This window comes from Delphinapterus leucas, chromosome 4 (genome assembly GCF_059928025.1).
Source record: "Delphinapterus leucas isolate spDelLeu-1000000601 "Yukka" chromosome 4, BTC_Dleu_Yukka2, whole genome shotgun sequence".
Taxonomy (NCBI): domain Eukaryota; kingdom Metazoa; phylum Chordata; class Mammalia; order Artiodactyla; family Monodontidae; genus Delphinapterus; species Delphinapterus leucas.
The window spans coordinates 135077138-135093526 of NC_143132.1; the positions used below are offsets into that span (position 1 = coordinate 135077138).

The 16389-nt window shown below is 39.4% G+C and overlaps 1 protein-coding gene across 2 annotated transcripts in view; it reads right to left on the reverse strand.

The window, feature by feature from the left end:
• Positions 1-923: 923 nt before the first annotated feature.
• The window catches only part of SRPRB (SRP receptor subunit beta), a 38448-nt gene continuing 22982 nt past the window's right edge, over positions 924-16389 (reverse strand). The window contains exons 7-8 of one of the 2 annotated variants that reach the window (XR_016393140.1): positions 2926-3150; positions 2080-2146 (exon numbers count right to left, since the gene is read on the reverse strand). Coding sequence is in view for 1 of the 2 variants with exons in the window: in XM_022582525.3 (XP_022438233.2) it covers positions 1933-2146 (214 nt within the window). In the remaining variant the exon portion in view is untranslated. Of the gene's footprint in view, positions 2147-2925; positions 3151-16389 lie in introns of both variants that reach the window. The other variant, XM_022582525.3, reaches the window with a different exon arrangement.

Consider the following 16389-nt stretch of genomic DNA (forward strand, 5'->3'; position numbering starts at 1 on the left):
TTTTGCAAAAGATCATCTTTAGGTCTTGAATAAAATTCAACCTTGCTCCCCTTCTTCAAGTCACTTGTTCTGTGTATTGCTTCCTCCAATAAAGTAAAACAGTTTATTACCAGAAAAAAACATCAAAAAAGCTGAGAGAACACACATGCCTCTTAACGGAAGCATCAAGCCATTGATGTTTATTCAGGTGAGCATTACCTATGATTATGTGAACATGTCACATTCATCAGATTCCTTTTGGGCTTCCGGTTCACTGATCTTACCCACTTCCTTAAATTACTACTTGGCTAATAAGGAAAGGGCAAGAAAGAGTCCAAAAGACAGTAACAACATTAGCAGCAGTGAGGCTTCCCAGTAAGAACCCTGCCACGGTCATACTCTTAACGTCTTCTCCGCGCGAGCTTGGGTTTATTTCATACTCCAGCAGCAAGGTGTGTGATGCAGGGTGTGCGGGTGGGGGAGGAGGGGCCCTGGGGTCCCCTCACTCGGAGCCAGAGTGACACACAGGAAGGGGAGATAGCAGGCAGAGGCCTGGGCCATAGTGTATGTACGTGGGGGCCACACTCACTGGGACGTCATCAGCTCCATGCTTTTCTCCTTTGCCTCTCCCCATCCCTCAAGACTGGGTTAGGCGCCCCACTGCACACTCCTGGAGCACCCTGCGCCTCTCCTGTTAACTGCACTTCCCACACTGCTCTGCGATTAGTGTCTCACTTATCCACAGCCACCCTTGTCTCCTTTGAGGCTTTAGTTGGCTTGTCCCTGAGTGTGTGAGCTAGGGATCTAGGGATTGAAGAGTTTCTTCTTATGTACACTGCAATCATTAGGCCCTGGAAACTTGGAGTTGGGCCTGAATCCTAAAACGTGCTCCCATTTGTACCTACTCTACCACTCTATTTAAATGCTTTAAGCTAGACAGGCTGTTTTGTTTACCAAGAAATGTATTAATCATTTATAAAAGCCATTAAAAAAGCCATACATTTAAGAAGACAGCAAAGAACATCACTTTGAAAATGCCATTTTTTTAAAACCATCAGTGAACATGCACTTTAAAAATCTACAGAGAACTTTTTTCATTTTGTATTTGTTCCACAGCATTCAAGCTGACAGTACAAGATAGGAGCTCATCAAACAGCACATGAAGATAGCCCAGGAGCATTCATGCATCCAGAAAAACAGAACAGCTTCTAAATCTCCACATATTCCCCAGTTAAGGGAAACCACTAGAACGTACATTTCTAGTGTACATTTTAGTAGCATTTGGGGATTTAGCACTTATAGTTCTATCACCTGGGGACGACTCCTAGGGTTCACAACATGTTTTTGAAACCTAAGTGCTATGAGGCTGGAGTGTGGACAAGTCACCGAGCTGATGAAGAACAGACCACTGTCAGCACAGCCCTGCTGTTTTCAACCTTCCTTCACATGTCGGAGACCATATTGTAATTGCACCTACAAATCTGAAAATTCACAGAGGACTAGATGATGTACTGCCCATGAATGTCAAAGGCAATTGGAAATCACCCAGTTCCATACACAGACAGGTTTGTTTCCAAGAAAAAGAGACCAAAGCACAGAAGCAGAGGACAAGAAAACATTTTAGATGATATTATATTCTCATGATAATATCCTCTCTACGTGAGGTCGGCTTGTTAGACCTTGACCTTACATCAAGCATATGCTAAAGGGACCTTACACACACTTTGAAAAGGGAAGACACGAATCAAATAAAACTAACTAGCTTGAAAGCAATAAGGGAGAACTAAACTTAAAAACTTCCACACTGGTTTCAACAATAATTTGTTTCCAGAACAAGGAAAAGTTCCTAACTATATTTGTACCCCTTCTTTATCAACTCCAGACCACCACATCCTTTTCCAAAACTGTCAGTCACACACATACACATTCGCGTCTTGTGTTTGCATCTGGCCCTCAGGCGATTTTAGCCAGCCACTTCTCCAAGTCCTGGATGTCAGCAGAGCCAGCGTCCCCTCTTCCGCCCTTGGCACTGCACTCTAGGAACTCCACTTTGAGGGGCAACTGTGAGAATTCAAATTCTTTGCCTTTCTTTCCCAGCTGAGCAGTGGCAGTGCTAGAACTGTCCAGTATGCTGGGGGCGGCAGAACGGGTGACTCGTAAAGTATTGCTGTGAGACAAAAGGAAAATGAGTCAGGAAGCAAAAAGAGCTTAATTTTTATATAACAATTAAAGGCCTTTAGGAAGTCATATTAATTCCTAAATATTTCAGCACTCATTTAAATACTTCATCATAAAACTGTCAATTATGCTATTAGGATTGTTGAATATTTGCATTTACAGGTCACTCTCTTGGACAGACAGGATACGGATCCAACCTAACATGGCCAGATGACAGGAGGGCACTAATGAACCAAGGTCACACCAACCTTCTTCCAGTTCAGTGCCCCCTTCTACTAGGATTTCCTGCATGATGCCATTTTAAGATACAGTTTTAAATTACCCGCTATAAGTATTATAAAACCTTTCTGAAAAGTTTCTGAAAGTGAAGTGTGGGTAGATAGGGTATTTATATTTACCTTGAGTCTACCTGGATACAGAGCTTAGAAATCCACAAACTACAGACTCTCATGTCCAGTTTGGGTACAATTACTATTCTCCAATCTCTTTAACCACTAACACTTTCCCAATTTAAGTCACTTAACTGCCACCTGCTGGCCCTAATAAGAATTGCAAAAGCAAGGCTCATTTGTCTACTTCTCTTCCCCTTTCTGCTGTCCAGAAGCAGAGGAATACAGGCTGACAATCTGCTTTCTTACAAAATAAAGCGTTTCTTGGTGCTGTAAGATTTCATGAAAACTACTGAAAAATCCACAGGAAAACTAAATACCTTGCTTAGAAAGACACACATAGATGTAAAACGTATTTTAAAAACAAATAATTAGAGACCGGAGCCCGCGTTTCCACAGAGCTGGAACTCCCGGCTCGGGGTCTCTTCCCTCTGCCGTCATGGAACTGCCCCAGAGCCCGAGGGGAGGGCAGCCTCACTGAGGCTGCCGGCTCTGGAGGGGCCCCGGGGGCCGAAGCCGCAACAGTCATGGGGACAGCAGGCTGGAGCCCAGAGAAGAAGTAGTCAGTATCCACTGCTGCTGGACGTGGCCGCGTGACCCAGTTCTGGACAATGAGAGAACCATGATTATATATTCCTCATACTGAAAAATGCTTTAACTGCCCAGAAAAATATGAGTGATAAAGGAAACTAAGAATCACATCACCTGCCATCTGCAAGCTGGGAACCCAGGAAAGTGAGTGGTTGTAATTCCAGTCCCTGTCCAAAGGCCTGACGACCAGTATAACTGATGGTGTAAAGCCCAGTCCAAGGGCAGGAGGAGACTGACGTCCCAACTCAAGCAGGCAGGTGGCAAGAAAAAAGCGCTGCTTAAAGGAGCTACAGAGGCCAGCGCGAGCAGCGACTAACAGCGCGGACCCCAGAAACGGGCATGAGACGCTAAGGCTGCTGCTGCCGACACCAAGAAGCCTGTGTGCGAGCACAGGTCACTATTCACACCCACCTTCCAGGGAGCCTGTGAAGCCCGCCACTGCCAGGGTCCCGGGATCCAGGGACAACTTCCCCAGGAGAACGCACGGCGAGCCTCAGGCTGGTGCAACGTCACGCTGGCCTCTGCCGCCGCAGGCTCGCCCCGCACGCAGTGCCCCTCCCTGCACCCGGCCTGAGTGAGCCAGAGCCCCCGAATCAGCGGCTCCTTTAACCCCGTCCTGTCTGAGCGAAAAATAGACGCCCTGCGGCGACCTAAATGCAGAGGTGGGGCCAAATCCAAAGCTGAGCCCCTGGGAGTTGTGAGAACAAAGAAGAGAAAGGGAAATATCTCCCAGCAGCCTCAGAAGCAGCGGATTAAAGCTCCACAATCAACTTGATGTGTCCTACATCTGTGGAATACATGAATAGACAACGAATCATCCCAAATTGAGGAGGTGGACTTCGAGAGCAAGATTTATGATTTTTCCCCCTTTTCCTCTTTTTATGAGTGTGTATGTGTATGCTCCTGTGTGAGATTTTGTCTGTATAGCTTTGCTTCCACCATTTGTCCTAGGGTTCTATCCGTCCGTTTTTGTTGTTGTTGTTTTAATTTTTTTCTTTATTAATAATTAATTTTAACTTTAATAACTCTATTTTATTTTACTTTATCTTCTTTCTTTCTTTCTTTCCTTCCTTCCCTCCTTTAGACAACGAATCATCCCAAATTGAGGAGGTGGACTTTGAGAACGAGATTTATGATTTTTTCCCCTTTTCCTCTTTTTGTGAGTGTGTATGTGTATGCTTCTGTGTCAGATTTTGTCTGAATAGCTTCGCTTTCACCATTTGTACTAGGGTTCTATCTGTCCGTTTTTTTTTTTCCTTTAAAAAAATTTTTTTTCTTAATAATTATTTTTTATTTTAACTATTTTATTTTATTTTACCTTCCTTTATTTTATTTGATTTTATCCTCTTCCCTCCCTCCCTCCCTCCCTCCCTCTCTCTCTCTCTCTCTCTTTCTTTCTTCTTTTTCTCCCTTTTATTCTGAACCATGTGGATGAAAGGCTCTTGGTGCTGCAGCCAGGAGTCAATGCTGTGCCTCTGAGGTGGGAGAGCCAACTTCAGGACACTGGTCCACAAAAGACCTCCCAGCTCCACATAATATCAAACGGCGAAAATCTCCCAGAGATCTCCATCTCAAAACCAGCACCCAGCTTCACTCAACGACCAGCAAGCTACAGTGCTGGACACCCTATGCCAAACAACTAGCAAGACAGGGACACAACCCCACCCATTAGCAGACAGGCTGCCTAAAATCATAAGTCCACAGACACCCGAAAACACACCACGAGACGTGGACCTGCCCACCAGTAAAACAAGATCCAGCCTCATCCACCAGAACACAGGCACTACTCCCCTCCACCAGGAAGCCTACACAAACCACTGAACCAACTTTAGCCACTGGGGACACACACCAAAAACAACGGGAACTACGAACCTGCAGCCTGCAAAAATGAGACCCCAAAAACAGTAAGATAAGCAAAATGAGAAGACAGAAAAACACAAAGCAGATGAAGGAGCAAGATAAAAACCCACCAGACGTAACAAATGAAGAGAAAATAGTCTACCTGAAAAAGAATTCAGAATAATGATAGTAAAGATGATCCAAAATCTTGGAAATAGAATAGAGAAAAAATGCAAGAAACATTTAAAAAGGACCTAGAAGAACTAAAGATGAAACAAGCAACGATGAACAACACAAAAAATGAAATTAAAAATCCTCTAGATGGGATCAATAGCAGAATAACTGAGGCAGAAGAACGGATAAGTGACTTGGAAGATAAAATAGTGGAAATAACTACTGCAGAGAAGAATAAAGAAAAAAGAATGAAAAGAACTGAGGACAGTCTCAGAGACATCAGGGACAACATTAAACACACCAACATTCGAATTATAGGGGTTCCAGAAGAAAAAGAGAAAAAGAAAGGGACTGAGAAAATATTTGAAAAGATTATAGTTGAAAACTTCCCTAATATGGGAAAGGAAATAGTTAATCAAGTCCAGGAAGCACAAAGAGTCCCATACAGGATAAATCCAAGGAGAAACACGCCAAAACACATATTAATCAAACTGTCAAAAATTAAATAAAAACAAAACATATTAAAAGCAGCAAAGGAAAAACAACAAATAACACACAAGGGAATCCTGATAAGGTTAACAACTGATCTTTCAGCAGAAACTCTGCTGAAAGCCAGAAGGGACTGGCAGGACATATTTAAAGTGATGAAGGACAGAAACCTACAACCAAGATTACTCTACCCAGCAAGGATCTCATTCAGATTTGATGGAGAAATTAAAACCTTTACAGACAAGCAAAAGCTGAGAGAGTTCAGCACCACCAAACCAGCTTTACAACAAATGCTAAAGGAACTTCTCTAGGCAAGAAACACAAGAGAAGGAAAAGACCTACAATAACAAACCCAAAACAATTCAGAAAATGGGAATAGGAACATACATATCAATAATTACCTTAAATGTAAATGGATTAAATGTGCCCACCAAAAGACACAGACTGGCTGAATGGATACAAAAACAAGACCCATAGATATACTGTCTACAAGAGACCCACTTCAGACCTAGAGACACATACAGACTGAAAGTAAGGGGATGGAAAAAGATATTCCATGCAAATGGAAACCAAAAGAAAGCTGAAGTAGCAATTCTCATATCAGACAAAATAGACTTTAAAATAAAGACTATTAGAAGAGACAAAGAAGGACACTACATAATGATCAAGGGATCGATCCAAGAAGAAGATATAACAATTTTAACTATCTATGCACCCAACATAGGAGCACCTCAATACATAAGGCAAATACTAACAGCCATAAAAGGGGAAATCGACAGTAACACATTCATAGTAGGGGACTTTAACACCCCACTTTCACCAATGGACAGATCATCCAAAATGAAAATAAGTAAGGAAACACAAGCTTTAAATGATACATTAAACAAGATGGACTTAATTGATATAGGACATTCCATCCAAAACCAACAGAAGTGCTCAAGTTCTCTCAAGTGCTCATGGAACATTCTCCAGGATAGATCATATCTTGGGTCACAAATCAAGCCTTGGTAAATTTAATAAAACTGAAATTGTATCAAGTATCTTCTCCGACCACAACACTATGAGACTAGATATCAATTACAGGAAAAGATCTGTAAAAAACACAAACACATGGAGGCTAAACAATACAATAGTTAATAACAAAGTGATCACTGAAGAAATCAAAGAGGAAATCAAAACATACCTAAAAACAAATGACAATGGAGACAGGACAACCCAAAACCTATGGGATGCAGCAAAAGCAGTTCTAAGAGGGAAGTTTATAGCATTACAATCCTACCTTAAGAAACAGAAAACATCTCGAATAAACAACCTAACCTTGCACCTAAAGCAATTAGAGAAAGAAGAACAAAGAAACCCTAAAGTTAGCAGAAGGAAAGAAATCATAAAGATCATATCAGAAATAAATGAAAAAGAAATGAAGGAAACGATAGCAAAGATCAATAAAACTAAAAGCTGGTTCTTTGAGAAAATAAACAAAATTGATAAACCACTAGACAGACGCATCAAGAAAAAAGGGAGAAGACTCAAATCAATAGAATTAGAAAAGGAGAAGTAACAACTGACACTGCAGAAATACAAAAGATCATGAGAGATTACTACAAGCAACTCTATGCCAATCAAACGGACAACCTGGAAGAAATGGACAAATTCTTAGAAATGCACAAACTGCCAAGACTGAATCAGGAAGAAATAGAAAATATGAACAGACCAATCACAAGCACTGAAATTGAAACAGTGATTTAAAATCTTCCAACAAGCTTCCCTAGTGGTGCAGTGGTTGAGAGTCCGCCTGCCGATGCAGGGGACATGGGTTCGAGCCCTGGTCCGGGAAGATCCCAGATGCCGTGGAGTGGCTGGGCGCGTGAGCCATGGCCGCTGAGCCTGCGTGTCCGGAGTCTGTGCTCCACAATGGGACAGGCCACAACAGTGAGAGGCCCACGTACCTCAAAAAAAAAAAAAAAAAAATCTTCCAACAAACATAAGCCCAAGACCAGATGGCTTCACAAGCGAATTCTATCAAACATTTAGAGAAGAGCTAACACCTATCCTTCTCAAACTCTTCCAAAATATAGCAGAGGGAGGAACACGCCCAAACTCATTCTACGAGGCCACCGTCACCCTGCTACCAAAACCAGACAAGGATGTCACAAAGAGAGAAAGCTACAGGCCAATATCACTGATGAACATAGATACAAAAATCCTCAACAAAATACTAGCAAACAGAATCAAACAACACATTAAAAGGATCATACACCATGATCAAGTGGGGTTTATTCCAGGAATGCAAGGATTCTTCAATATATGCAATCAATCAATGTGATACGCCATATTAATAAATTGAAAGATAAAAACCATATGGTTATCTCAATAGATGCAGAGAAAGCTTTCGACAAAATTCAACACCCATTTATGATAAAAACCCTCCAGAAAGTAGGCATAGAGGGAACTTTCCTCAACATAATAAAGGCCATATATGACAAACCCACAGCCAACATCGTCCTCAATGGTGAAAAACCGAAAGCATTTCCACTAAGATCAGGAACAAGACAAGGTTGCCCACTCTCACCACTCTTATTCAACATAGTTTTGGAAGTTTTAGCCACAGCAATCAGAGAAGAAAAGGAAATAAAAGGAATCCAAATCGGAAAAGAAGAAGTAAAGCTGTCACTGTTTGCAGATGACATGATACTATACATAGAGAATCCTAAAGATGCTACCAGAAAACTACTAGAGCTAATCAATGAATTTGGTAAAGTAGCAGGATACAAAATTAATGCACAGAAATCTCTGGCATTCCTATACACTAATGATGAAAAATCTGAAAGTGAAATCAAGAAAACACTCCCATTTACCACTGCAACAAAAAGAATAAAATATCTAGGAATAAACCTACCTAAGGAGACAGAAGACCTGTATGCAGAAATTATAAGACACTGATGAAAGAAATTAAAGATGACAGAAATAGATGGAGAGATATCCCATGTTCTTGGATTGGAAGAATCAACATTGTGAAAATGACTCTACTACCCAAAGCAATCTACAGATTCAATGCAATCCCTATCAAACTACCACTGGCATTTTTCACAGAACTAGAACAAAAAATTTCACAATTGTATGGAAACACAAAAGACGCTGAATACCCAAAGCAATCTTGAGAACGAAAAACGGAGCTGGAGGAATAAGGCTCCCTGACTTCAGACTATACTACAAAGCTACAGTAATCAAGACAGTATGGTACTGACACAAAAAACAGAAAGATCAATGGGACAGGATAGAAAGCCCAGAGATAAACCCACGCACATATGGTCACCTTATCTTTGATAAAGGAGGCAGGAATGTACAGTGGAGAAAGGACAGCCTCTTCAATAAGTGGTGCTGGGAAAACTGGACAGGTACATGTAAAAGTATGAGATTAGATCACTCCCTAACACCATATACAAAAATAAGCTCAAAATGGATTAAAGACCTAAATGTAAGGCCAGAAACTATCAAACTCTTCGAGGAAAACACAGGCAGAACACTCTATGACATAAATCACAGCAAGATCCTTTTTGACCCACCTCCTAGAGAAATGGAAATAAAAACAAAAATAAACAAATGGGACCTAATGAAACCTCAAAGGTTTTGCACAGCAAAGGAAACCATAAACGAGACCAAAAGACAATCCTCAGAATGGGAGAAAATATTTGCAAATGAAGCAACTGACAAAGGATTAATCTCCAAAATTTACAAGCAGCTCATGCAGCTCAATAACAAAAAAACAAACAACCCAATCCAAAAATGGACAGAAGACCTAAACAGACATTTCTCCAAAGAAGATATACAGACTGCCAACAAACACATGAAAGACTGCTCAACATCATTAACCATTAGAGAAATGCAAATCAAAACTACAATGAGATATCATCTCACACCAGTCAGAATGGCCATCATCAAAAAATCTAGGAAGAATAAATGCTGGAGAGGGTGTGGAGAAAAGAAAACACTCTTGCACTGATGGTGGGAATGTGAATTGGTACAGCCACTATGGAGAACAGTATGGAGGTTCCTTAAAAAACTACAAATAGAACTACCATATGACCCAGCAATCCCACTACTGGGCATATACCCTGAGAAAACCAAAATTCAAAAAGAGTCATGTACCAAAATGTTCATTGCAGCTCTATTTACAATAGCCAGGAGATGGAAACAACCTAAGTGTCCATCAACGGATGAATGGATAAAGAAGATGTGGCACATATATACAATGGAATATTACTAGGCCATAAAAAGAAACGAAATTGAGCTATTTGTAATGAGGTGGATGGACCCAGAGTCTGTCATACAGAGTGAAGTAAGTCATAGAGAGAAAGACAAATACCATACGCTAACACATATATATGGAAGTTAAGAAAAAAAAGTGTCATGAAGAACCTAGGGGTAAGACAGGAATAAAGACACAGACCTACTAGAGAATGAACTTGAGGATATGGGGAGGGGGAAGGGTAAGCTGTGACAAAGTGAGAGAGTGGCATGGACATATATACACTACCAAACGTAAAATAGCTAGCTAGTGGGAAGCAGCCGCAAAGCACAGGGAGATCCCCTAGAGGGGTGGGATAGGGAGGGTGGGAGGGAGGGAGACGCAAGAGTGAAGAGATATGGGAACATATGTATGTGTATAACTGATTCATTTTGTTATAAAGCAGAAACTAACAACACCATTGTAAAGCAATTATACTCCAATAAAGTTGTAAAAAAAAGTTGTAAAAAAACAACAACAAAGAATTAATACAGGGAAAAGCATTTGGGGAGGAGCACATAGGGCCTTCTAAGCAAGGTGGTGCATCCATGGGTATTCATCTTACTATTCTTTAAACTCAATATATGTGTCACATATACTCCTTTACATGTAGTATATTTTACAATTAAAAAACAACTCAAAAGGAAAAAACGACAAACATTATATTCAGCTCTTGCCATAAGGCCATGTAAATATAGTAAATCTTGTGATTCAGAAGACTAACAAATGCTTCAAAGCTGATAAGGCCTAATTCTCCTAAACACAGGATTAAACTAAATTTAGACTCCTAATTTAACTGATATTAACCTTTATAACTTTTTTTTTTTATGGCTGTGTGGGGTTCATTGCTGCACGTGGGCTTTCTTTAGTTGCGGTGAGTGGGGACTGCCCTTCGTTGTGGTGCACAGGCTTCTCACTGCGGCGGCTTCTTTTGTCACGGAGCATGGGCTCTAGGAGCACGGGTTCAGTAGTTGTGGTTCACGGGCTCTAGAGTGCAGGCTCAGTAGTTGTGGCACAGGGGCTTAGTTGCTCTGCAGCACATGGGATCTTCCCAGAGCAGGGCTCGAACCCGTGTTCCCTGCATTGGCAGGCGGTTCTTAACCACTGTGCCACTAGGGAAGCCCCCTTTATAACTTTTTAACATTTTATTTCACTGCCGTAAAATACAGCATTTTTTTCTGTATTGTTTTTCTACGGCCCTTTGGAGTGAAAAACAAATGGATTAAGGAAAATGTGTTTTAAACATGGGAAGACTTGGACTATGCTGTTTAAAAAAATGGATGTACAAATATTATGCCTGTTTTTGTCCAAAAGATAATTCTCAACAATTGCAACAGAAAATTTAGAAAAACAAATCAGCTAATTCCAATTTTTTTAGCTTAATGACAAGCAATATGCAGTCTCAAAAGAGTGAACATCAAGAATAGGAGAAGAGGTGATGAACATGCAATTTCAGAAAGGACAGAAACCACTGAAAGTGACACCAGCAAGATGGCAGAATGGGAGTTTTCAGCTCAAGTCCTCTCACAGAAACATCAATTTGAATAACCATCCACACAGAAGAACACCTTCATGAGAGGTAAGAAATCCAGGTTAGAGATTACAGCACCTGGGTATAACACAGAAATAAGAAAAGATGCATTGAAGAGGGTAGAAAGGACAGTTCCACATTACCCACGTTACTGCTCCTGCAAGCCTGAACAATGCAGCATGGAGAGTATGATTCACACGGGGGAAGGAGAGTGAAGTGAGCACCTACTGTGTCATGGAACCTAGCTCCTGACCAGCCCCAGTAGACACAGGTACCTACCTGGCCAGCCATGACAGATTCAGTTTCCAGGCCAGTTTCCATGGACCCAGGCATTAGGCCCACCCACCCACAAACCCAGAAGCAAGGCCAACCTGCCTAGGGACTCCAGCAGCAAGCCCACCCAGAATCTCTGGCTGGACTGACTAGAGAAGTGCTTACTCTGACAAAGTTAGTCTATAATGACTAGAAGAAGTCATTACTTTTTCAAATGTGCAGACACCAAAATAAGGACACAAGGAGCATGAAAAATCAGGGAAACATGACACCACCAAAGGAAGAAGATAGATCACCAATAACTGACCCTAAAGAAATGGAGATCTACAAAGTGCCTGGCAAAGAATTCAAAATAATCATCTGAAAGTCCCATAAGGTACAAAATAACACAGAAAACTCAACAAAATGAGGCAAAGAATAAGTGAACAAAATCAGAAAGTCAACAAAGATATAGAAACCATGAAAAACAAAAACTCTGGAGCTGAAGAACACAATGACTGGATGTGAAAAATTCAACAGCAGACTCAATCAGAATAAAGAATTGGAGAGCTTGAACACAGGTAACTTGAAATTACTCTGTGAGAAAAACAAAAAGAAAAAGCAAAAAAGAGTGAAGGAAGTCTTATGGGACATCATAAAAGGAACCGATATATGCATTATGGGAGTCTCAGAAAGAGCAGATAAAGACAAAGAATCAGAAAGCTTATTTAAAAAAATAATGATAGAAAACTCCCAAATCTGGGGAGGGAAATGAACATCCAGATCCACTAAGCCCCTAAAACCCCAAATGGATTAAACATAAAGAGAGCTTTAATGAGACACATTATAATCAAACTGACAAAAGTCAAAGACAGAATGTTGAAAGCATTAAGAGAAAGGCCATCTGTCACAAACAAGGGAAAATCCATAAGACTAAAAGTGGATCTCATAGCAGAAACCTTGCAGGCCAGTGGAGAGTGGAATGGTATATTCAAAATGCTGAAAGAAAAAAAACCTGCCATCCAAGAGTACTATACCCAGCAAAACTGTCCTTCAGATATGAAGGACAGACAAAAGCTTTCCCAAACACACAAAAGCTGCAGTTCATCACTACTAGTCCTGCCTTATAAGAAATGTTAAAGGGAGTTCTTCAAGGTGAAATAAAACTAATCAAGAACATGAAAACATATGAAAGTATAAAACTCACTGTAACAGTAAGAATATACTAAAATTTAGAATACTCTAGTATTGTAATGGTGACATATAAATCATTTTTAACTCTAGCATAAAAGCTAAAGACAAAAGTAATAAAAATAACTATGACTACAATAATTTATTAATGGATACACAATATAAAAAGATGTAAGTTGTGACATCAGTAACATAAAATGTGGGGGAAGGAGAAGTTAATGTATACAAATTTTTGTATACAAAGTTGTTATCAGCTTAAATTAGACTGTCAGTATTATAAGATGTTTTATATAAGCCATGACAGTCACAAAGAAAACATCTGTAGTAGACACACAAAATAAAGAGAAAAAAGTCAAAGCATAACAATACAAAAGAAATCATCAAATTACAAAGGAAGAGAGGAGACAAAGGAACTATGAAATAGTCAGAAAACCATCAACAAAACAGAATAAGTTCTTACCTATCAGTAATTACTTTAAATGTAAATGGTTTAAATTACCAATCAAAACAGAGTGGATGAATGGATAAAAAAACAAGCTTGAAGTACATGCTATCTCCAAGAGATGCACTCTCGATTTAAGGTTCAAAGTAAAGGGACAGAAAAACATATTCTATACAAATGATAAACAAAAGAGAGTAGGGCTGTATCAACAGAACAGACTAAGTCAAAAATTGTCACAAGAGACAAAGAAGGTTATCATATAATAATAAAGGGGCCAATTCATCAAGAGGATAAAATAATTGTGTACATATACATGTATATATGTAACATCAGAGAACCTAAATAAATAAATGGGATACATCACATTAACAGGATGAAGGATAAAAATCTTATGATCATCTCAACAGATTCAGAAAAAGCATATGACAAAATTCAACACCCTTTCATGATAAGAACTCAACAAAATAGTTACAGAAGGTAGGTACCTCAAAATAACAAGTGTCATTATATGACAAGCCCACAGATAACATCATACTCAATAGTGAAAGCTAAAAGCTTTTCCTCTAAGATCAGAAAAAAGATAAGGATGCCTACTCTTGCCACTTCTATTCAACATAGTACTGGAAGTCCTAGACAGAGCAATTAGGCAAAAAAGAAACAAAAGGCATCAAAATCAGAAAGGAAGAAGTAAAATTATCTCTGATTTCAGATCACTTGATCTTAAATATAGAAAACCATAAAAGACCCCCCAAAAATGAGAACTAACAGACTCAGTAAAATTGCAGGATACAAAATCTACACAAAAAAACAAGTTCTGTTTCTATGCACTACTAATGAACTATCAGGAAAAGAAATTAACAAAACAATTCCATTTATAATAGCATCAAAAACAATAAAATACTTAGGCATAAATTTAACAAAGTAGGTGAAAGATCTGTACACTGAAAACTATAAAACAGTGATGAAAGAAACTGAAGACACAAATAAATGGAAAAATGCCCCTTGTTCATATATTGGAATAATTTACATTGTTAACATGTCCATCTATAGGGGACTTCCCCGGTGGTCCAGTGGTTAAGAATCTGCCTTCCAATGCAGGGGATGTGGGTTCTATTTCTGGTCAGGGAACTAAGATCCCACATGCCGTGGGGCAACTAAGCCCGCACACCACAACTACTGAGCCCACGTGCCGCAAACTACAGAGCCCACTCTCCCCAAACTACTCTCTGGAGCCTGCGCGCCACAACTAGAGAGAAGCCCACAGGCTGCAACAAAAGATCCCACATGCCGCAACGATGATCCCACGTGCCGCAACTGAGACCCGATGCAAACAAAAAAATCTCCATCTATAAATTTAATGGAATCTCAATCAATATTCCAATGGAATTTTTCACAGAAATAGAAGAAACAATGGTAGAATTCATATGGAACCACAAAAGAACTATAATACTCAAAATAACCTTGAGTAAGAACAATAAATCTGGAGGCATCACATTTCCAGATTTCAAATTATATTGTAAACCTATAGTAATCAAAACAATATGGTACTATAAAAAGACATATAGATCAATGGAATAGAATAGAGAGCCCAGCACAAACCCATGCATATACAGTCAACTAATCTTCAACAAGGATGACAGGAGTATACTATAGGAAAAGGATAGTCTCTTCAATAAATGGTGCTGGGAAAACTGGATATCTACATGCAAAAGAATGAAACTGTGTATGTTATACCATACACAAAATCAACTCAAAATGGATTAAAGACTTAAATATAAGACCTGAAACCATAAAAATCCAAGAAGAAAATGTTCACTGACATTGGTGTTGTGGAAATTAGTTTTAAGATATGAGACCAAAAGCAAATAACAAAGCAAACATAAACAAGTGTGATTATATCAAACTAAAAAGCTTGTGCACAGCAAAGGAAAGAATCAACAAAATGAAAAGATAACCTATGGAATGGGGGAAAATATTTGCAAACCATATATCTGATAAGGGTTAATATCCAAAATATGGGATTTAGCAATATGTTTTTGGATCTGTCCCAAAACATACAACCCAGTAACAAAAAAACCAAATAATCCAATTTAAAAAATGGACAAAGGACCTGAACAGACATAGAGGACATACGAATAGTCAACAAGTACATGAAAAGATGCTAAACATCACTATTCATCAGGGAAATGCAAATCAAAACCACAATGAGATGTCACTTCACACCTGACAGAATTACTAACATTAGAAAAAAAAACATAAGTGTTGGTAAAGATATGGAGAAAAGGGAACCTTGGTACATTGTTGGTGGGTATGTAAATTGGTACAGCTATTACAGAAAACAGCACTGAGATTCCTCAAAAAATTACAAACAGAACTACTACCATATGAATCAGCAATTCCACTTCTGGGTAGTTATCCAAAGGAACTGAAATCAGGATCTCGGAGAGGTATATGCCTTCCATGTTCACTGCACCATTATTAACAATAGCTAATATATGGAAGCAACCTAAATGTCCATCGAAGGATGAACAGATAAAGAAAATGTGGAACATATATACAATGGAAAATTATTTAGCCCTGCAGAAGAAATTCCTGCCATTTGCGACAACATGGATGGACCTAGAGAACATTATGCTAAGTGAAATAACATAGAGTAAGACAACTACCATTATGATTAATTACACTTATATGTGGAATCTAAAACAGTCAAAAACATGGAAGCAAAGAGTAGAATGGTGGTCACCAAGGTGGGGGGCAGGGGGAAATGGAGAGATGATGGTCAAAGGGTATAAAGTTTCAGTTATGCAAGTAAGTGCTAGAGATCTAATATATAGCATAGTATTCACTGTACACTTAAAATTTGCTAATAGGGTAGATCTTATGTTAAGTGTTCTCATGAAATACATACACACACAAATAATGAAGTATGTAGGAAGAAACTCTGGGAAGTAATGGATATTTTTATGGCCTCGATGGTGATGATGGTTTCACAGTTGTATGCTTATCCCCAAATTGAGTTGTATACATTAAATATTCACAGCTTTTTACA